Source organism: Diabrotica virgifera, chromosome 9 (assembly GCF_917563875.1).
Source record: "Diabrotica virgifera virgifera chromosome 9, PGI_DIABVI_V3a".
Taxonomy (NCBI): domain Eukaryota; kingdom Metazoa; phylum Arthropoda; class Insecta; order Coleoptera; family Chrysomelidae; genus Diabrotica; species Diabrotica virgifera.
The window spans coordinates 151,435,100-151,458,183 of record NC_065451.1 but is presented as its reverse complement, the minus strand read 5'-3'; the positions used below and the strand labels follow the sequence as shown (position 1 = coordinate 151,458,183).

Below are 23,084 nucleotides of genomic sequence, written 5' to 3'. Positions count from 1 at the left end.
TTGAACGCCTTTGAACTCTGGCTTTATAGAAGTGACTTGAAAATACCTTGGACAACCCACACCACCAACGAATATGTTCTGAGGAGAATATACACATAATGAGAACGAAAAGTACCGCCTCACGCAACTGATCATCCAGGGTAAAATTGAAGGAAAACGGGGTGCCGGTAGGCGCCAGATTTCATGGCTTAGAAATATCAGAGACTGGACCGGCCTTGATTCAACATCTTTGTTTAGAGCCGCATTGTGCTGCAGTGTAGTCGCTAACCTCCACTAAAGGAGAAAGCACCACAAGAAGAAGAACTTTCGCCTTGTCATGGTGATGACATGTGAGCAATAAATTACAAAAAAAGGGTTTTTGTGGTTTGACAGAAGTTTGAATTTTTAAATGTCAAAATGGTGCAATGGTGCATCTCACTCGCACTCACATTGATAGCTGCGTCAATACGCTCCTAGCGCTCATTGTTAATAATTAAAAATAACCGCTTAGTAATAAAATAATAACAAAAATTTTTTCAGTACCTTGTAGGGGGTCGTTAAAATTTTATTTGGTGACTTTCGGACTTTCTCGTGACTTTCGGTGACTTTCTCGTCACTTTCGGTGACTAATATAATTTTTAACTGAGTTATTAAGCCTTGAAAATGGTAATTTTTGTATTTTGAAATAAATATAACAATAAACAAGTATGAACAATAAATTTTACAGAAAAATCACAAAAGACCTCTTTTGACCTTGCTCCGAATGACCCAAATGATGTAAAGAAAATTGTCCTAAATTAATTTTTTTGTGAGTTTTTTTAAAAAAGTTGTTTAAACAATTTTTCGACCACAGTACCATCTGACACCCTGTGGATTCGTTATAAGGACCTCTTTTTGAGTAAGTTTGTGCAAAAAAATCAAACTGGAATAATTTACCTATCGGAGGCGACGATACAGCCTAGAATATAAATATGTATCACAATTTGAACATAATTATTTCCAGTAACATTTAATTTCTAGAATGATGACGTCATCTACGTTTTTTTAAATGAGGATAGGGGTCATGTGATAGCTCATTTGAAAGGTAATTCAATTTTCCATTCAGTAATATAAACATTAACATTATTATTTATACAGGGTGTCCAAAAAATATTTTTTTTTAATTAAATTTTTTGACAAAAAGAAGAATGTGTGTAATTTATTTAATCATAATACATTTTACTCCTATCAGAAAACAGGAAATAATGTGTATTTGACAAAAAAAAAAATATTGTTTTTTGCTTAAATTCAGTATTAAAGCAGCCACCCACCTTCCTCTTGACAGTTTGAACATTTAATTTAAGCGAAAAGCAATGATTATTTTTAAAATAAACATTTTATTCTGTTTTATGAGAGCAGTAAAATGTATTTTGAATTAAATAAATTACTTGCATTCTTCTTTTTATGTCAGTAAATTTAATAAAAAAAAATAAAAAAATTTGGGCACCCTGTATAAAAAATTATGTTATTAGTTATATTATTGAATAGAGAATTGAATTACCTTTCAAATGAGCTATCACAAGACCCCTATTCCCATTTAAAAAAATCATCGATGACGTCATCACTCCCAGATGGGTGACGTCACTACTATGGTATATATGCCAAAAAGTCGTAATTTAAAAATAAAAATTGACCTGTTTCCGGATTTCTTTCTAAAATCGTCGATTCTCGAGAAAATGAATTTATTCCAACCTTTACGTGCTCACTGTATATTATGAAAGTCAGAAACTAAAAAAAATCAAAGATTAAAGCTACCTCTATAAGATCCTGAAGAAATTTTTGTCATTATTTCATTAATAAGATATTATTTCTAATTATCAACAATGAGCGCAAATGTCAAAAATAGTGACAAAAATTTCTGCTGGATCTTGTACAGCGGGCTATAAACTTTGATTTGGTCACTTTCTGACTTTCATAATAATGGATTTTAACCGAGTTATTAAGCCTTGAAAATGGCTATTTTTGCATTTTTCAAATTTTAAATCGCGTATAACTCGACAACAATCAATTTTAGAGAAAAATCATAAAATACCTTTTTTTGCTCAGAATAACTCAAATGATCTAAAAAAAATTGTTCGAAGTGAAAAAATTATTTTTGTGAATTTGTCTAAAAAAATTGTTTAAACAATTTATCGATCAAGGTACTGCCTGGCACCCAGTAGATTTGTTATAAGGACCTCTTTTTGAGTAAGTTTGTGCAAAAAATTCGAATCGGAGCAATTTCACTAACGGGGACGACGATACAGCCTAGACTAATTTGAACATATTCAGTAACATTAATTTAATTTCTCGAATCGGCTGTTTGTGTGAATCAGAATCAACTTTTACTAAATGGCATTGGGAAGAGTATACTTTTCCTAGTTGGAGTCGACTTTTACTAGTAAATGTTGAATATAAATCTTCATTTTATATTTATAATCAACTTTTACTGAAACCAGCCGTTAGAGTCGACTCCAACTAGTTGGAGTCAACTCCAACTGGATAATCAACTTGAACTGTAACATATATAACCATTGTAATGCTGCATTATTTTTGTGTTTAATCACGGAGCTACCGCTTTTTCCGTCTCATCTAACTTAATGCATTAGAGAGAAATCGAAAAACTGTGACGCACTGAAAAATGATCATGAGAACAAGAATACACTGATCAAACTTTGAAATATTATAAAGATGAGATGTCTATTTAACATTTTGTCGACAAAATATAAATTTTTTATTTTTTTGCATAATCTTTAAATGTTTAAAAAAAAATAGTTATAAACAAATTAACGTTTCTCAGAAAGTTTTTATTATATTATAATTTTAAAAAATAGCTAAAATGCACATTTTAAATATCTTGAAAATGAATGCTTTAAAACTTTTTTGCAACCATTTGCAAAAAAGTTATGAAACAGCAAAGTAAACATACGATTACTACGGTGTTAATAATTTTTTTTAATTCTTTCAAAGCGTAGAAGTGAGTTTAAAGTACAAGCTAATTATTTATAAAAAAATATCGATTATCAGCTTAATGGTTATATTTTAATTAAAGATTATAAATATATTTTTTTGTAATTTACACGCGCGAAAGTAGAATAATACAGTACCGTAGCTACCCGCCCACATACACAACTCGCGCGAGTTTAAGCGTGTCAGTCGCTTCGAGTGAACATTTTATCTCCGGCTCTGTATCAAGCCTACTTTCGCGCTAAAAATTACAAAAAAGAGTATTTTTAATCTTTGACTAAAATATAACCATTGCACTAATTTTTGACATTCTTTGTGAGTAATTAGATTGTACCATAGACTCACTTTTAAGCTTCGAAACAATTAAAACAAATTATAAACAATGGAGAAATCGTATATTTATTTTGCTGTTTCATAACTTTTTTGCAAATGGTTGGAAAATTTTTTTAAAGCATTCATTTCCAAGACCTATGAAATATGCATTTTAAGTATTTTTTAAAATTAGAATATAATAAACAATTTCTAAGAAATGCTAATTTGTTTATAACAATTTTTTTAAACATTTAAAGATTATGCAAAAAAATTAAAAATTTATATTTTGTCGACAAAATATTAAATAGGCATCACACCTTTATAATCTTTCTAAGTTTGATCAATGTCTCATGATTATTTTGGTTGTTATTGCGACTGTAAATTGTTAATTAACAATTGAATTGTTGCTAAAATATTCGTTTCATTTTAAGCGGCTTCTGAATTTATAATCTATACCAAGAAAGCTTTTATTTCATCAAGCTATATAATTATTGATAAATAATTACTGGCCCAAAAAATTTATTTGAAAATTCGAGATTTTGTTGGGAAAACCCACATTTTCCGTGGAAAATTTTCGTCGGAGCAAATCGGGAAAAACATGCCTCTATGTAGAATTAAATTGGGGTGAATTTTTATTTGAGTATTTTTGGTGTAAAGTTAAAATCTTTGGAGTTATAGAGCAATAATTGAAAAAAATACGATTTGTCGGCGCCATTTTGTTTATAAAAAAAGTAGCATACTATCTGTGGACTTTGCATACCTATATTAATAATATATAGGATCTTATAATTCGATTAAAGCAATAAAATTACTGGTAAATAACCTTTCTTTGTACTTTACTAATTAGACCAACGTATTATAACAATTTTTTTTTCAAAATTTAAAGATTATGCAAAAAAAAAAAAAATTTATATTTTGTCGAAAAAATATTAAACAAGCATCTCATCTTTATAATCTTTATAAGTTTGATCAATGTATCATGATTATTTTGGTTATTATTGCGATCGTAAATTGTTAATTAACAATTGCGTTGAATTTTCACCGGCTTCTGGAATTACAATCTACACCAAGAAAGCTTTGATGTCACTAAGTTATTTAATTATTGGTTAATAATTACTTACCTAAAACTTTATTTGAAAATTATAGTTTCTGTTAGGAAAACCCGCATTTTCCGAGGAAAATTTTCGTCGGAGCAAATCATGAAAAATATATCTCTATGCAGAATTTAATTGCGGTGAATTTTTATTTGGGTGTTTTTGTTGTAAAGTTAAAATCTTCCGAGTTATAGAGCAATAATTGAAAAAAATACGATTTGTCGGCGCCATTTTGTTTATAAAAAAAGTAGCACACTATCTGCGGACTTTGCATACCTATATTATTAATATATAGGATCTTATAATTCGATTCCAGCAATAAAATTGCTGGTAAATAACTTTTCCATGAATTTTGCTAATTAGCCCAGAGTACATGCCTTTCACACGAAAGCGTCGTACTGCCCTTTTTTAGACGATGATCCATTTATAGAGTGTTTGTTAAAAAGCAAAAGTAAGTATAGTGTACATCCCATTAATAGATATAGGCAACACAAAAAATAAATATTTGTCTGTTACACTTTTGTTTTTGAAATGTTTGCGTGTATCGTGCCATAAAATGGGCCTACTTTGCACTTTGGAAATTAAAATTTCTTTGAAACAAGACATCGTGCTGTTTATTTTGAAGACAAAATGGAACGAAAGTCGCTTAGAAATCAAACCGAATTGGAAACAGAGCGACACGCGTTAGTGTAGGAAACAAAGGTTGAACTTATTATAAGACTTATAAAGTGCTTATTATAAGACTAACTTTTTCTGAAAAAATTTCGCCTTTTCACTCCTTTAAAGGGGGTAATTTGTGGTTTTTGCGGAACGTAGCCCTTCCTGTACCTTTTACAAAAAATTTATTTTATAGAAATATGAAGAGGACTATATTTTCTACGATTTATTTCCCGACAGCATCTGTCTATCATCCACTGTTTAGCGGGGGTGGCCACCCAAAGTTGACAAGTTTTTAAAAAAGATGTTTTTAAAAAATAAATATTTTTCCCAAACTGTAACGGAAATTAAGAAGAAATCCTGCGGCAATTATTCACAAATAATTGATTGATTTTTTGGTATAGGTTTCACTTAAGGGTAATTGTCCTTTTTTTAATTACAGGGTGTTACATTTTAAAAAACCCCTTTTTATACCATCCGAACCGTTTATGCTAGAGTAAAAAGACTTTCAGAGATTACCCATGTATTGGTGCTATTTACAAATTTGTATAATGCACCACCATTTTTTCCCGGAGCCACCCCAAAAAAAAAGAAGAAATAATAAATAAAGTGATTTTCTTGGATTCGTTCACACACAATGCCCTTTATTAATATGCTTCATATATCATTTTGTGTACGTTATTGTTACCCATACATGGACACCAAAAGCGATTTCCTAGTGTAACCCTTGTAGCCAAAAAAAAATAAATAAAATGGGGGGTGGAAAATATTTTTTTTGTTTTTTGCTTTTTGATCCATATGGACATATGCTTCATCAATAGTGCTTTTCAAAAATATATATGGTTATTGCAACATCCCTGCGGAAACTACCCCTATCCTTGAAAATATACTGCAGAAACTACCCCTATCCCTTGGCGAGCATGTTTTTACGATTTTCTCATTACCTATGCATTCTTTTTAAACAAAACTTATACAAGGTTAAAGACCACTATTTACTCTAAAAATTAGGTCCTATTAATTTTTTTCGTATAAGCAACCATTGCGGCACAGTGCGGCAACCTCATATATGCTTTGGCGGGCTCCAGTTTTTGTTTTTTTTTTTTCGTCATCTGTTCGTTTTATTGATAAAGTACTTATGTAAAATAAAACAACACAGTGTAACCTACAAATTATGACTTATGCACATTTTACAATCTTTGCGCCCCAAAGCCACAGTGGTGGCCCAAAATCAATTTTTGCATATTTTCGCCACCTACACGCATTTTGTTGCATTAATACACAATATTTAACCTTAGGTGGTCGCTAAGCAGTGGCAGATCCAGCGAGGGGTGATAGGGGTGATCACCTCCCCCCCTCTTAAACCAAGTGATATTATATTCAAAGATTATAAAAATATTCTTTTATTTTTGTACAAATTTAGCCAATTGGCACCCCCCTCTTAACGATGCTGGATCCTCCACTGTCGGTAAAGCATAAAAAGTACGCCATTCTTATAAAAATAATAATATAATATAAGTATTTCTATAAAAATAAAAGAATAGCAAAGATTGTAAAATGTGCATAAGTCATAATTTGTAGGTTACACTGTGTTGTTTTTTTACATAAGTACTTTATCAACAAAACCAACAGATGACGAAAAAAAAAAAACAAAAACTGAAGCCCGCCAAAGCATATATGAGGTTTACGGCGCCACTGTGCCGTAACGGTTGCTTATATGAAAAAAATGAATAGGACCTAATTTTTAGAGTAAATAGTAGTCTTTAATCTTGTATAAGTTTTGTTTAAAATTAATGCATAGGTAATGAGAAAATCGTAAAAACATGCTCGCCAAGGGATAGGGGTAGTTTCTGCAGTATATTTTCAAGGATAGGGGTGGTTTCCGCAGGGATGTTGCAATAACCATATACATTTTTGAAAAGCACTACTGATGAAGCATATGCCCATATGGATCAAAAAGCAAAAAACAAAAAAATTTTCAACCCCCTATTTTATTTTTTATTTTTTTTGGCTACAGGTGTTGCACTAGGAAATCGTTTTTGGTGTCCATGCATGGGTAATAATAACGTGCACAAAATGATATATGAAGCATAATAATGCCCTTTATTAATATGCTTCATATAATAATTTTAGGACGGCATTATTTATTGTTTCAAAATTTTGTTTGAAATTGTAATCTTTAAAATTTTTATTAGTTTTATAACGATATTTTTCTTTGTTTCGAACATTATGGGAGCTTTAAAGGATTGAATTGTTTTAGGGCGACATTGTTTTATTGTTTCAATATTTTTATTTGATGTTTGTTAATTTTTAACTTTATTCTTAATTTGTATTAGTTGTAAAATGATATTTCTCTTTGTTTTTGGGCATAATAGGAGCTCGCTCCTCTGCCCTTATTTGATTTATAATAATAATAACAATAATAATAATAATAATAACCTGTGGGAGTTTTTTGTCAGTTCTTCTATCAGGCGCGGCCCCCTGCGAATGGGGGATGCTTTCTGGGTATTCGTAGCGCCAATATCCAGAGAGTAGCAGGAATACTTGCCGTGGAACAAAAACTGACACCTGGCAGTAGGTATAAAATGCACACCCATGAGAATGGAGAATAATAATTTGTGTTTAGGATCGCTGCCTGGGGATCGCCAGGGCACGTCTGGAGCCGGCGCTGGACGTGACAGCATGCGGGACGTCGGTGGCAGGGTGTTGAGGAGGCGGGCCCCTGTCATACAATCAGCTACAGCCCAACCACAACCACAAGCGAGCCAAATAACAACAAGAGCTCCACCTGCCGAAGGTGCTGCGCTGGATCATCAGCCGGCGCTCACTCAAGCGGGACGACCGAGGCAGCGCATGAAATGGACTGTGTCCATCAACGAAAGCATTTTGCGCTTCTATTATAAGGTGACAAACCTCGGTCAAGAAACGATCGGCTACAGACAACAGCTGTATGCCGAATTTTGCAGGGAGTACCCAGATATTCAAGTATCGGAGCAAAGAGTATCAGATCAATACCGGGTAATCATAAGAAATAATCTTATCCCAGAGACTAGACGCGATGCCATCAAAAGCGAAGTCGAACGGGAGATTAATAACCAAGAGCTAGTTTTAGATCAAGTCCCTAATGAAATCCTTGAGGAGCAGATTCCTGAGATTCCCATACCAGAAACTCAACCTGACAATACACAGCAGGAAAACAACGAGTTGCGCCATAGTCTAGAAAACGAAATGGCTCGTGCCGTACAAGAGTTTAATGGAACAAATCCACTTAGCAGACCACCGCTACCACGAATAAACTCTTGTAAGAAACTAGGTGCGCTGTTACAAATTGTGAACACTGAAGTCCTACCCAATTATGTCGTAGAAGCCCACACATTGGAATATCTGCATATGCTAATCTACTGTACAGCAACAGCAATTGCCAATGTAATGGGCGTTAAGATCAGAACACGACGGGGTACTAATAACGGAAAGACTGGTAACAGAATTGCACCATGGGAAAAAAGACTTCTCGGAAAAATTGAATTACTGCGTAGGGATATTGGTCAAGTCACAGAATATATAAGAGGTGTAACAAGTAGAAAAGTCATTAAGAGAGCTGAAGAAATAATGCGGAGCACTTCAAGACACTCGAGATACGATCCAGAAAATAACACAGCCCAACAGTGTCTGGATACATTAAAACAAAAACTCTCCGTCTATTCAGGACGATTAAGAAGGTATAAAGTTAGTAACAACCGAAAATGTGACAATGCACTTTTTGAGAACTCTGAGAAGGCGTTTTACCGAAAACTCAATTCCACCGTAGAAAGTGTCGACAAGTCTTACCCAAGCCAAGAAGAAATTCATGAGTTTTGGGGAAATCAACTTTCCACGCCAGCTGCTTTTAACAACAATGCTGGCTGGATAGAAGATACGACGCACAACTGTCACCACTACTTCACTGCTAACTACGAACCATTCACGACTGAAGAAGTCTCAAATGTCATCAAAGAGCTTCATAACTGGAAATCTCCTGGACCAGACGGAGTTCAGAACTTCTGGCTTAAAAAGTTTTGGAGTATTCATGAGTGCTTATCAACATTAATTAATCATGTTATTTCTAATCCGCAGGAATTACCATCATTTCTAACTCAGGGAACTACTTATTTAATACCCAAGGATCAAAATAACACCCAAGATCCATCCAAGTACCGCCCAATTACTTGTCTTCCAACTTTGTATAAATTGGTCACATCCTGTGTAACCCGGCGTATCTACCAACACTGTGCTCTAAACGATATCATAGAGCCTCAACAGAAAGGATGCGCTAAGGGTTCCATGGGTTGCAAAGAACAGCTTATCATCGATTCAGTCATTTCTAACCAGGCATTCACTAAAAAAAGGAACCTTTTTACTGCTTTTATTGACTATAAAAAGGCCTTTGATTCAGTACCGCATGAATGGCTAATAGATATTTTGAAAATATACAAAGTCGATGATAACATAGTGACCTTTTTAAGGCATATAATGAGAGATTGGAAGACTAAAATTCACCTCCAAATACCTGGTGAAAAAAATATTGAAACCGAAAATATCGCAATCAACCGGGGCCTGTTTCAAGGAGACTCGTTGAGTCCACTGTGGTTCTGTTTAGCTTTGAACCCCCTTTCCCAGCTATTAAACTCCACTGACTCAGGTTTTAGCATTAAAAGCAATAATACTGTGGTAGCGAAGCTCAATCATCTGTTGTATATGGATGATTTGAAATTAATGGCTTCCACTCGAGAACACCTAGAAGAGATGCTAAAAACTGTAGAAACATTCTCTAATGATATTAGTATGCAGTTCGGTCTAGACAAGTGCCGTGTTTTGAATATAGTCAGAGGAAAGGTACAGCCCGGTGGATTCGATATGCAAAATGGCCAGAACATCGAGGCCATGGGCGACAACGATATGTATAAATATCTTGGAGTAAAACAGGCGCGGAAAATTGACCATAAGCAAATGAAAACTGAGATAACTACTGAGTTTATAAGAAGGGTAAAACAGCTGCTTCGTTCACAGCTTAACAGTAAAAATTTGTTTAAGGCACTAAACACCTACGCTTGTTCCGCGCTTAGCTATTCATTTGGTATTGTTAAGTGGACAAAAACGGATATAGAAAATCTTCAGCGAAAAGTACGAACACACCTCACAAAGGCACAAAAACACCACCCTAAAAGTGCAGTAGAACGAACAACATTACCCCGGTATTTAGGAGGAAGAGGACTTATGGATATAGGTGAGCAATTAGATAAACAAATTGCTAATTTAAGAACTTATTTTCAGATGCAGGCTGAGACATCTACTCTACACCGCGCAATTTGCGCAGTAGATGACACAACATCGATCAAACTGAGGGAACCAGAAATGCGCATAAACCACCTTACTAAGGACGAAAAACTGCGCACCTGGATGGGTAAACCTCTGCACGGGCGACATCCCAATGAGGTCAGCCAAGACTATGTCGACAATACAGCGTCGAACTATTGGTTGACATCAGGAAAGATGTTCCCTGAAACGGAGGGTTCATTACTGGCCATTCAGGATCAGGTTATACCAACCAGAAATTACCTGAAATATATCGTCAAAGACCCTCAGGTTCAAAACGACAGATGCCGATATGGATGTCAAGCCCAAGAAACCATCCAACATATTACAGGGGGCTGCCAGGCATTTGCTGCAACTGAATACAAGGAACGGCATGACGCAGTGGGAAAAATCCTTCATCAAGAGATAGCTAACAAGCTGGGACTTCTCCAAACGGACCATCTCTCATATTATCAATACGTTCCTGAGAGTATGCTTGAGGATGGCAACTACAAGCTATACTGGGACCGCAGTGTGCTCACAGACCAAACAGTGGCACATAATAGACCAGATCTCGTACTAGTTAATAAATTAACAAGACAAACAACACTAATTGATGTGGCGATACCTAACAACAATAATCTACGTAGTAAATTTACTGAAAAGATCGCCAAGTATAGAGATCTGGAAATTCAAATACGGAGACAATGGAGAATGCAAAGTACCCAGACGATACCTATTGTTATGTCTACTACTGGAGTCATTCCGAAGACCCTCCTCAAAAGCATAAAAAAGCTGGGTCTCAATGAACATATTTATAAGACCATGCAGAAAGCTGTACTACTTGCGACGGCCAGAAGTGTAAGAAAATTTTTGGGAGATACACCTGCATTCCAAGTCATCTAGGGCTCGATAACACGGAAAGAGTCCCACCAGAGCTCAATCCTTTTGATACCGTAGGTATCTGGGATGAGTCAATTTTCCCCTCAGCGGGAGTGTGAACCGTATGGCTAAATCTGGATAATAATAATAATAATTCTGGCGACGGCCAGAAGTGTAAGAAAATTTTTGGGAGATACACCTGCATTCCAAGTAACCTAGGGCTCGATAACACGGAAAGAGTCCCACCAGAGCTCAATCCTTTTGATACCGTAGGTATCTGGGATGAGTCAATTTTCCCCTCAGAGGGAGTGTGAGCCGTATGGCTAAATCTGGATAATAATAATAATATATCATATTTTCAAGGATAGGGGTGGTTTCCGCAGGGATGTTGCAATAACCATATATATTTTTGAAAAGCACTATTGATAAAGCATATGTCCATATGGATCAAAAAGCAAAAAACAAAAAAAATATTTTTCACCCCCCATTTTATTTTTTTTTTTTTTTTGGCTACAAGGGTTACACTAGGAAATCGCTTTTGGTGTCCATGCATGGGTAACAATAACGTGCACAAAATGATATATGAAGCATATTAATAAAGGGCATTGTGTGTGAAGGATTCCAAGAAAATCACTTTATTTATTAATTCTTCTTTTTTTTGGGGTGGTTCCGGGAAAAAAATAGGGGTGCATTATACAAATTTGTAAATAGCACCAGTACATGGGTAATCGCTGAAAGTCTTTTTACTCTAGCATAAACGGTTCAGATGGTATAAAAAGGGGTTTTTTAAAATGTAACACCTCGTAATCAAAAAAAGGGCAATTACCCTTAAATGAAACCTATACCAAAAAATCAATCAATTATTTGTGAATAATTGCCGCAGGATTTCTTCTTAATTTCCGTTACAGTTAGGGAAAAATATTTTTTTTTAAAACATATTTTTTAAAAACTTGTCAACTTTGGGGCGCCACCCCCGCTAAACGGTGGATGATAGACAGATGCTGTCGGGAAGTAAATCGTAGAAAATATAGTCCTTTTCATATTTCTATAAAAGAAATTTTTTATAAAATGTACAGGAAGGGCCACGTTCCGCAAAAACCACAAATTACCCCCTTTAATGGGGTAAAATGGGGGTACCGGGGCAAAACTTTTTCAGAAAAAGTTAGTCTTATAATAAGCACCCCTTGATATACCAGAAAAAAAAATAAAACCGGACTTGTGTCCATTTTGCAAGGTTCAACCTTTGTTTCCTACACTACGTAGCCGCTGAGCGATTTTTTGCTTTTGCTAAGCGATTTTTTAGGTATGGCCACTGTAATAATATTCATTGGGTTTGAAATATTTTTTGCAGTTCAGTCGTCCACGATTTATCTCTCAAGAAAATCGCTCGCAAGCCTGGCCGTACCGTTAGACGTTAGTGTGGCCCCAGCATAAGAATAATCCATCAATTTTCACTCCCACCTATTCACTGTCATGACTTTATTGTCAATACGTTCTCGCGTGATTTAAGATTTAACCATTTGACCGGTAGATCTGATCGCAGTAGTACATAGCCGTTATTGTTGTTGAGACTTTTTTGAGATATTTTTTACAAATTTGACAAAACAAAATGTCTGGACGTGGACAAGGAGGAAAGAATAAAGCAGCGAAATCTAGATCCCGTTCAAATCGTGCAGGACTCCAATTGCCTGTAGGAAGAATACATAGATTGTTACGTAAAGGAAACTATGCTGAACGTGTTGGGCCAGGAGCTGCTGTGTATCTTGCAGCTGTATTGGAATATCTAGCAGCCGAAGTGTTGGAGTTAGCAGGTAACGCAGCCAGAGACAATAAGAAATCCAGAATAATACCTAGGCATATTCAACTAGCCATAAGAAATGACGAGGAGTTGAATAGACTTCTAGCTGATGTTAATATAGCCCAAGGTGGTGTACTGCCAAATATACAAGCTGTTCTATTGCCAAAGAAAACCGGAACTAAAAGTACAGCTACAGAAGGAAAGTCGACAAAGGGTGAATCTCAGGATTATTGATATGTATTTTTATTGTAAGAATGTTTTTATATCAAATATTTGTATCTTGTATCATTTTTATACTTAATGTTAGTTTCATTAATGTATGTTTAGTCAAATAAAGTTTTTACATAAGTGTTTTATTTTTTTTACTTCATAATTAACTTCACATTAATATACAGGTCTTGACTTTTTTACTCTGCTCCAAAAATTTAAAACCAGTTCGTTTTCAGTTTGGTTTAATGGTCTCAATATTTGCTAGATGCGATGATCCTTAAAATTTTCTCATTTAAGAAATGAATGTAAACAAGTCTCCTCTCAATGTAATAGTAACTGTTTGAATAATATTGAAAATAAATCGATTTTTAAAACTTTCTACTTTCTTCTACAGCACCTAGAAACTTTCAACTTTTTGCATTATGTTCAGGATGATGTAAAAAAAACGTCTAGAATGGAAAAATGGGTGGAAATGCATAGTTGCATTTTTAAGTGAATAAAATGCATCCAAAAGTGCATCAACATGTCAAAATAAGTGTATTAAGGGCCAGATTTTGTTACTCGGGGGATTTTGGAGTTGCTAAAGTCGAATATGTTATCAGAACTGACCACCGGAGCATTTGGTGCCCAGTTTCACTGTTAAGACACGTCATCTGGAGTTTCGAGGATTTTAGGCACTAAATTGATGCAACCATATTACTAGGAAGTTTTTGGGATTGCTGAACAAGAATACGCCATTAGGACCGACACCTGGTACCCAAGAACCCTTCAAAATCCAGAAGATAACATGCCTTAGCAGTGACCTTGGGCACTATGTGGTCCGGGGGTGAGTTTTGATGGCGCATTCGTATTCAGCGACCCCAAAACCGCCTAATAATCTAGTTGCATGCATTATGTGCTGAAAACCTTCGAAACTCCAGCAGATGACGTTCCTTAGCAGTGATCGTAGGCACCAGGTGCTCCGTAAGTCGGTTCTGATGGCGTATTCGTGTTCATCAACCCCAAAAACCCCCGCGTAATCTGTTTGCTTCAATTTAGTGTTGAAATCACTCGACACTCCAGAAGATGACGTGATTCTAGACACCAGGTAAGCAGTGTAATCTGTTTGCATCTATTTAATGCCGAAAACCCTCGAAATTCCAGAAGATGACGTGTATCAGCAGTAACAGTGGGCACCAGGTGTTCAGTAATCTGTTTATATCAGCTTAGAGCCGAAACCCTCGAACCTCCAGATGACGTACCTTACCAGTGACCCTGGGCACCAGGTGCTATGGGTGTCGGTTCTGGTTGCATTTTGAGCACTTTAAAATGCAATCATGCATTTCTACCCGTTTCCCTATTGTATACTTTTTTCCTGACATCATTATGATCACAATGCAAAAAGTTGTAAGTCACTAGGTGCTGTATTTAAAAATCGATTTTTTCCGCTATTTTTAGTGCTAAATGCACTGGTCTAAAAGGGGATTCTACCTAATCTTCAATATTTTTAGAAATCATAAATAACAAACGAAAAATCCACTACTTATTAAAATCATCACTGAGTACTGTAGACCAGGGAGCATTTGTAAAAATATTAGTACATTTGGACGTTGAGAGGTGACTCAAATTTTTTTGCAGAAATTGCTTGAAAATAACTCAAATAATAATATTTGCGTTATCCTCCCTCTCAAAAAGGTCCGGAACATTGTTTAAATAATCAAAATGTCAAAAAATGAAGGAAAAATTCGATTTTTTCTTCGTTTTTTGATTACAACTTTAAAACTATTCATTTTTGAGAAAAGTTGTACTGACATAAAAGTTGCGTAATTAAATTTCCTACAATATAGAATTGGTTAAAAATTTAAAAACTAATCAACCTTGTTGCAAAATAGCAATAATTGCAAAGAAAACATACAGAAACAAGTATTCGCATTTTACGTTTTTCAACCATTTATGCTACACTTAGGACCTTCATATTTTACCCAGAAAAATTTTATGATACAGTTAAACAATACTGTAAATTTCATTACGATAGGTTCAATAGATTTTGCAAAATAAATTTTGCAATCCAGCTTTCGCAAAAAAAATTCATTTTTTCAAAATGTTACAGGACTCAAAATAAAGCAGATAGCAAGTTGAATTTTTTTGCGTATATAAGTGTACTGTACCTTTCATTTGCAATTTGCAACATTAAAATCTATTAACTACCACGGCGTCAGGAATTTTTTTAAATAAACATTAATTATTGGTGCTACGCGCAAGACAGCGGATAGTTTGCTCTGATTGGGCATTACAATGACCTTTGATAATGATTGATACATTTTAATTTTTATTACATTTCGACATAAATAAATAAATTTGTTTATTTTAAAATAAAAACACATACTCTGTCCTTTGAAATAACACTTTTTTTAGCAAAATCTTTCTTTGTTCATATATTTTAAGTTAGAGAATAAAAGTTTATTATTTTTAAACATATGCAATTGTTGAAACAATATTTCACAAACAATAATAAAATTAGTTTGATTTTTGTGGAATTAAAATATTAAAATACAACAAAATATAGAGTAAGAAAATAATATATTAGATAAAGATTGGAAGAAATTTTGGTGGAAATCAACTTGTGTGAATCGAACACCGCTGTCCTGCGCGTAGCACCAAAAATTAATGTTTATTTAAAAAATTTCCTGACGCCGTGGTAATTAATCGATTTTAATTTTGCAAATTGCATACAGTACACTTCTGTAAACAAAAAAAAAATTCAACTTGCTATCTGCTTTATTTTTAGTCCTGCAACATTTTAAAAAAATGAATTTTTTTGCGAAAGCTGGATTGCAAAATTTATTTTGCAAAATCTATTAAACCGATATTAATAAAATTTACAATGTTGTTTTACTATATCATAACGTTTTTCTGAGTAAAATATGAAGGTCCTAAGTCTAGCATAAATGGTTAAAAAACGTAAAATGCAAATACTTGTTTGTGTATGTTTTTTTTTCGCAATTATTGCTATTTTGCAACAAGGGTGATTATTTTTTAAATTTTTAACCAATTCTATATTGTAGGAAATTTAATTACGCAACTTTTATGTCGGTACAACTTTTCTCAGAAATGAACAGTTTTAAAGTTATAATCAAAAAACCAATAAAAAAATCGAATTTTTCCTTCATATTTTGACATTTTGATTATTTAAACAATGTTCCGGACCATTTTGAGAGGGAGGATAACTGAAATATTATTATTTGAGTTATTTTCAAGCAATTTCTGCAAAAAAATTTGAGTCACCCCTCAACGTCCATCTCAAAACAGATGCGCCCTGGACTACTGGTATTTTTCCTAATTTTTGAAAAACTAGTTATTCAACAGGAATTTTTAAGTCAGGCAATAAATGTAATATTGAAAATCATACACCTATTTGTAACCAATACCAAAGTAAACACATCAAAATTGTCTAAGAAACATAAACAATGTTTTCTCATAAATACACTTCTCTAAGAAATCAACACACCACCTTAAAAATGAGTAATTTTTTATGTTTCGAATTTCCTAAACTTGTTGTCTCATTTAAGTGATTTTTTCAATACATATGTTATAGCGATTCTTTAGCAATATCGCAAAACTGTCATTGTATACTAATCAAACTGTTTTTTTAAGTTTGCAACACCCTGTGGAATATTCAGGCATTTACAAAATACTGAAATTAAAACCCAACTATAGAATTAGGTTTTCTTAACCTTTTTGTTTTTTATTCATTCCCTTATGATGAATAATTAAAAAGTTAGGTCATAAGTAATATGGAGTTTGGCATATGAAATGTGTCTAATGTATATTGATAATTATGACCCCTTTCAGGCTGACACCTTAGTGGATACAGGAAGTAGCAATAAGGTATGAAAGGGGAAAGTTAGTGTAGTCTTTAAAGGTTTTCACCTCCTATTTTGTTAAACCTCCATCGATTTGCATGAAAATTGGTGACTAGTTAGAACATACCTCTGGAAATAAAAATGATTTAGTGCCAACTTGCACTTTTACCCTGGGGGTGGAGACCACCCCTTCTCGGGAGTGAAAACGATTTTATTAAAAATAACCCCACAAATCGATAGAGGGACAAATTATAAGTAAAATTTGTTATATTAGGTTTGTTCGTAGTACGATCCAATCGATCAGCAACCGTTGCCAACCATCAGACGCATGCGCAGTGAACAGTTAGCGTTGCGCAGTTAACAGTTAGCGTTCGTAGACTACGAACGCGCATGCGTCTGATGGTTGGCAACGGTTGCTGATCGTTCTACGAACAAACCTATTATCATGTTATTAAAATAAATCAATACTTTTTGAGTTATTAAAGATCAAAGATTTGCCTGTTTAAGAGCTCATGCGTGAAGTTACGGATGATAAAAAGAAAATATTAATTAATTGTATGTTACTAAAATATTATTTTTATATTATTTCAATATTATAAATTTAGCAAAAGTGTATTTGAATATGTAAAATGTACCCATTATTGGACACCCCCAGTTTCTGGACATATTCAGTTTATAATGAAAAAAAATTCACATATATATCGAAATAATATAAAAATAATATTTTACATTCGAAAGGAAAGTACTTAGGAGAATACTAGGACCTGTGAGGGAAAACGGAATCTTCAGAAGTCGATACAACAACTAGCTTTATCAACTTTATAAGGAAACGCCCCTGTCAGACTTCATTAGAATACAAAGATTGCAATGGGCCGGACATGTGATAAGAATGGGAGAGGATAGGCTACCAAAACGAGCACTGAATGCTAGAATGCAAGGAAAGAGACCGGTTGAGAAGCCACGAAAGTGCTGGGAAGACACAGTAAACAGCGACGCACAAGCCCTTTTAGGAGTCCGTGTATGGAGAAGAGCAGCCACAGACAGGCAAGGGTGAAGGCAAAAAATAAAGGAGGCCAAGGCTCAATTTGGGCTGTAGTGCCGTAGAAGAAGAAGAAGTATTCGAATATGTAAAATGTACCCATTATTGGACACCCCCAGTTTCTGGACATATTCAGTTTATAATGAAAAAAAATTCAAATAAATATCGAAATAATATTTTACATTCGAAAGGAAAGTACTTAGGAGAATACTAGGACCTGTGAGGGAAAACGGAATCTTCAGAAGTCGATACAACAACTAGCTTTATCAACTTTATAAGGAAACGCCCCTGTCAGACGTCATTAGAATACAAAGATTGCAATGGGCCGGACATGTGATAAGAATGGGAGAGGATAGGCTACCAAAACGAGCACTGAATGCTAGAATGCAAGGAAAGAGACCGGTTGGGAAGCCACGAAAGCGCTGGGAAGACACAGTAAACAGCGACGCACAAGCCCTTTTAGGAGTCCGTGTATGGAGAAGAGCAGCCACAGACAGGCAAGGGTGGAGGCAAAAAATAAAGGAGGCCAAGGCTCAATTTGGGCTGTAGTGCCGTAGAAGAAGAAGAAGAAGAAGTATTCGAATATGTAAAATGTACCCATTATTGGACACCCCCAGTTTCTGGACATATTCAGTTTATAATGAAAAAAAAAATTCAAAGAAATATCGAAATAATATAAAAATAATATTTTACTACCATACAATTAATTAACATGTTTTTTTTATCATCCGTAACTTCACGCATATGCTTCTAAATAGACAAATCTTTGATCTTTAATAACTCAAAAAGTATTGATTTATTTTAATAACATGATATAACAAATTTTACTTAAAATTTGCCCCTCTATCGATTTGTGGGGTTATTTTTAATAAAATAGTTTTCACCCGCGGGAAGGGGTGGTATTCACCACCAGGGTAAAAGTGCAAGTGGCACCAAATCAGTTTTGTTTCTTGAGGTATGCTCTAACTATTCACCAATTTTCATGCAAATCGATGGAGGTTTAACAAAATAGGAGGTGAAAACCTTTAATGACTGCACTAACTTTCCCCTTTCATCCCCTATTGCTACTTCCTGTATCCACTGAGGTGTCAGCCTGAAAGGGGTCATAATTGTCAATATACAATGGACACATTTCACAGGAAAAACTCCATATTACTTATGACGATGATTTTTCGGCTCTAGCTCTCCGTCTATAAAGTGGGCTATGAGAAATTAACAATATGATAAATGTCAAATTGTTAACAGTCAAAAAGTTTCTGATTTGTTGGGAAAATTAATAGATTTATTCATAATTATAAATGTCAAATTGTTAACAGTCAAAAAGTTTATGGTTTGTTGGGAAAATGCTAATGCACGATACTGCAAGACCTCACGTTGCAGGAACTGTAACCGAAAATTTACAACAGGTAAATCTTCGGACTTTGATTTGGCACCGCATAGTCCAGATCTTATAGTCCAAGTAATGAAGCTTAAAATAGGACAAAACCTCGCAATTTCTACAGAATGGATCGATTTGCTTGAAAATTTGAGAATAAGTAGTGGATAGTCCAAGGATCAAAATCTATATGATGCCGAAAGGCGCATTTACCATGGCGGTGGTTGCCACCCCATCTGGGGGGTGGAAATTTTTTATTATATTTTGACCGCAAAAGTTGGTAAAAACATTCATTCTAAGCAAAAAATGTTCTATACATTGTGGAAATGTGGCTGTATCGACGCATACTGAGAATTCCTTGGACAGACAGAGTGACCAACACAGAGGTATTGAGACGAATGGGTAAAGAGTTGGAATTGTTAACAACTGTTAAAAGGAGGAAAGCGTCATACCTGGGCCATGTGTTCCGTAATGATAAGTACAGTCTGCTACAGCTTATCGTCGAAGGCAAGATTGAAGGTAGAAGAGGTTTGGGCAGGAAGAAGAAATCCTGGCTGAGAAACTTGAGAGAATGGTTTCAAATACCAGAAGCTGCGAACATAATACATGCGGCACAAAACAGAGAAACCTATCGTTTGATGGTCGCCAACCTTCGGTAGAAGACGGCACATAAAGAAGAAGATACATTTTTTTGATAAAATTAATAGTTTTCTATTTTTTCGCTATCGAAAATGTTAGTTTTGTATTAAAAAAATTAATGTTTTTAATCAGTTTTCTGCAAATAACTTAAAAAGCTTTTGTTTTATCAAAACCACTTTGCTTAAAAAAATGTACCTTTTGAAAAAATCAACAAAACCGTGTTTTTAAATTTTCTTTAAGACCAATAGTAATCGAGCTATACTTTATTATATGTTAGGTCTTCTTCGGCAAATGCTAAATACTGTAGTTTCAAAGTCAAAAGACGGGAAAACTAGGCATTTTTCGAGGATAACTTATTTAAACTAATTTGAAGTATTTAAAAATATCTATCTTCAGAAATAAAAAAAAAGTCTAGCTCAAAAATTAGGTGGCTTATAATGAAAAGAATGTCAGACCCTATATTTTTCAGCGAAAAAGTGATCGAAAGAAAACCCCTAATCACCACCCTGATTAAAATTAGTCATTGACCTTATTTCGTCTTCTTTACTTATGTATTATTAATAGGTTCTAGAAGTTTAACTGGTTTAGAATGATTAGTTTTAAAAAAAATGGAGTCAAAAGCAAATATCGAATTTTTGAAGTTTGGTAAAAAATTCCCTTTTCTTCAGAATAGAAAGATTATCATCAGAGATACAAAAAATATTTAAATATAAAATTGTAGCTTATTTAATTCCCAAGAACCTGGTTTGCAAAAATTTTCTCTACGGTAAAAATTGAGTGAGCTACTGACAATTAAAACTTGTAATAACATGCAAAAATCACCTTTACCAACCCTTTCAAAGTCACCACTTTTTGCGACAGAGGATTTTAAAAGGATTTGGTATTCTCAGTCTTATAGATCTTGTAAAAACCTACTAAATTATTATTTAATAAACTTTCTAAGATAAAAATTAAAAAGGTTACGGTTAAAAAATCAATATATTTAAAAAAAAATTAATCCAATTGGAAGCATAATAATATATACTTCATCTAATTTACTAACCGTTGCACGTCATCCGCGTCATAGCCTGTGACGTCGCATGATACCAACACGAAATATTTAGGCGGTAGGTGTGTTCTTTTTTAGAATCACGTTGCCGAATACACTGGAATTACAGCCACTGGACATATTTTGTTATATACGCGTAGAAATAATATTTGAAGATTTCTATTAATGTTAACCTAAAGAAATAGGTATACAATAATATGTTTCATTTAATTTGTAAAAATGGATTATAAAGCGTTTGTATGAAGCACATTTACTCGAATCACACTGTAACTGTAATTGAACGAAGGTGACATTTTAGAATAAATTGGTAACATTTATTTGACAGTTGCGGGGATGACACTTCATATTTGTTTATATTCTTTACTATAAGTATCTGTTTTATTATATTTACTGTTTTTATTATTTACTTTACTTTAAAAACATCCTCTACTATAAAAATATAAATTTCACCTAATTTTATCACGACTTGGAATAATCGAGGTATCTAACAACTTTTTTAGTTGTTATTGTAGACATATACAAAGAAACCTACCGGCTTCATGTCAAGAGTTCGGAGCCGTTTTAATAATTATTAACAATGCAGTGTAAAAGCGCTTGCACTACAAATCTTAAAAAATTATAATTTAATTCTTGTTCTCTATTTCTTAAGTTTTTACTTATTTACATTGAATATTAATTTGTTTTGTTATATAATCCACGTTTACAATAATTATGTGATCTATTTGATTTAAAATGGATTCAGGATTTTTTTATACTTTGGCAACTATGTCAACTTAGATCTCTGGCGTAGATAATGACGTGCAACGGTAAGTAAATTAGATAGACTGTAAGTTAGCTTTGCTTTTAGTCATTGGCCTTATTAATTCTTCTTTATTTATGTATTATTAATAAATTTTAAAAGTCTTTCTAAGATAAAAAATAAAAATGTTACGGTTAAAAAATCAATATATTTTTTTGAACAAAAAAAGAAAAAATCCAATTGGAAGCATTATAATGTAAGTTAGCGGTGTTTTTAGTCATTGGCCTTATTCATTCTTCTTTATTTATGTATTATTAATAGATCCTAGAAGTTTGATTGGCTTAGAATGATTAGTTTTTAAAAAACTAGTGTTAAAAGCGAATAACAACTTTTTGTAGTTTGGTAAAAAAATGCAATTTTCTTCAAAATAGAAAGATTAGCATCAGATATACGAAAAAATGTTTTAATATGAAATTGTAGGTTATTTAATTCCCAAGAACTTGGGTTGAAAAAAATTTTTTTAGGGCAAAAATTGAGTGAATGGTAAATGAGTATATATCGAGAAACATTGATTTTTTTCTATATAAAACTAACACTTTCGATAGCGAATAAATCGAAAAGTATTAATTTCATCAAAAAAAATGTATAGAACATTTTTTGCTTAGAATGAATGTTTTTATCAACTTTTGCAGTCAAAATATAATAAAAAATTTCCACCCTTAAGATGGGGTGGCAACCGACCCCATGGTAAAAGCGCCTTTCGGCATCATATAGATTTTGATCCTTGAACTATCCACTACTTATTCTCAAATTTTCAAGCAAATCGATCCATTCTGTAAAAATTGCGAGGTGAAATGCTTTGGTTCCTGGACTATTAACGAAAAGAGAATACAAGCAGCTAGAATATGCAGAAGAAAAAAAAGAGAGGCTTTGAAAAAGCAAGTACAAGAAATCCTAAAACATAACAACAGACACGAGAGCAGAAAATTCTATAAAAGGATAAAAGAAAGCACACAGTCATTTAGACCAAAATTGACAATATGCAAAGACAAGGACGGAAAACTACTAACAGAGAAACAAAAAATTATAATGAGATGGAAAGAATACTTTGAGGAGAACCTAAACGCAGACAATGGAAATGATCAAAACGAGACAAT

General features: G+C 33.8%; 2 protein-coding genes across 3 annotated transcripts in view; one reads left to right on the top strand and one right to left on the bottom strand.

Annotated features, from left to right (window-relative positions):
- The window catches only part of LOC126892334 (mitochondrial carrier homolog 2-like), a 141,684-nt gene that overhangs the window by 100,804 nt on the left and 17,796 nt on the right, over positions 1-23,084 (bottom strand). The window lies entirely within an intron of this gene.
- LOC126892335 (histone H2A-like) lies at positions 12,746-13,379 on the top strand. Its single transcript, XM_050661847.1, has one exon. The coding sequence runs from the start codon at positions 12,847-12,849 to the stop codon at positions 13,267-13,269; it is 423 nt and encodes a 140-aa protein (XP_050517804.1). The 5' UTR covers positions 12,746-12,846; the 3' UTR covers positions 13,270-13,379.

Bases quoted from the DNA above. Each gene is read 5' to 3' on its own strand.
- LOC126892335 (XM_050661847.1), top strand. From the start codon at position 12,847: ATGTCTGGACGTGGACAAGGAGGAAAGAATAAAGCAGCGAAATCTAGA.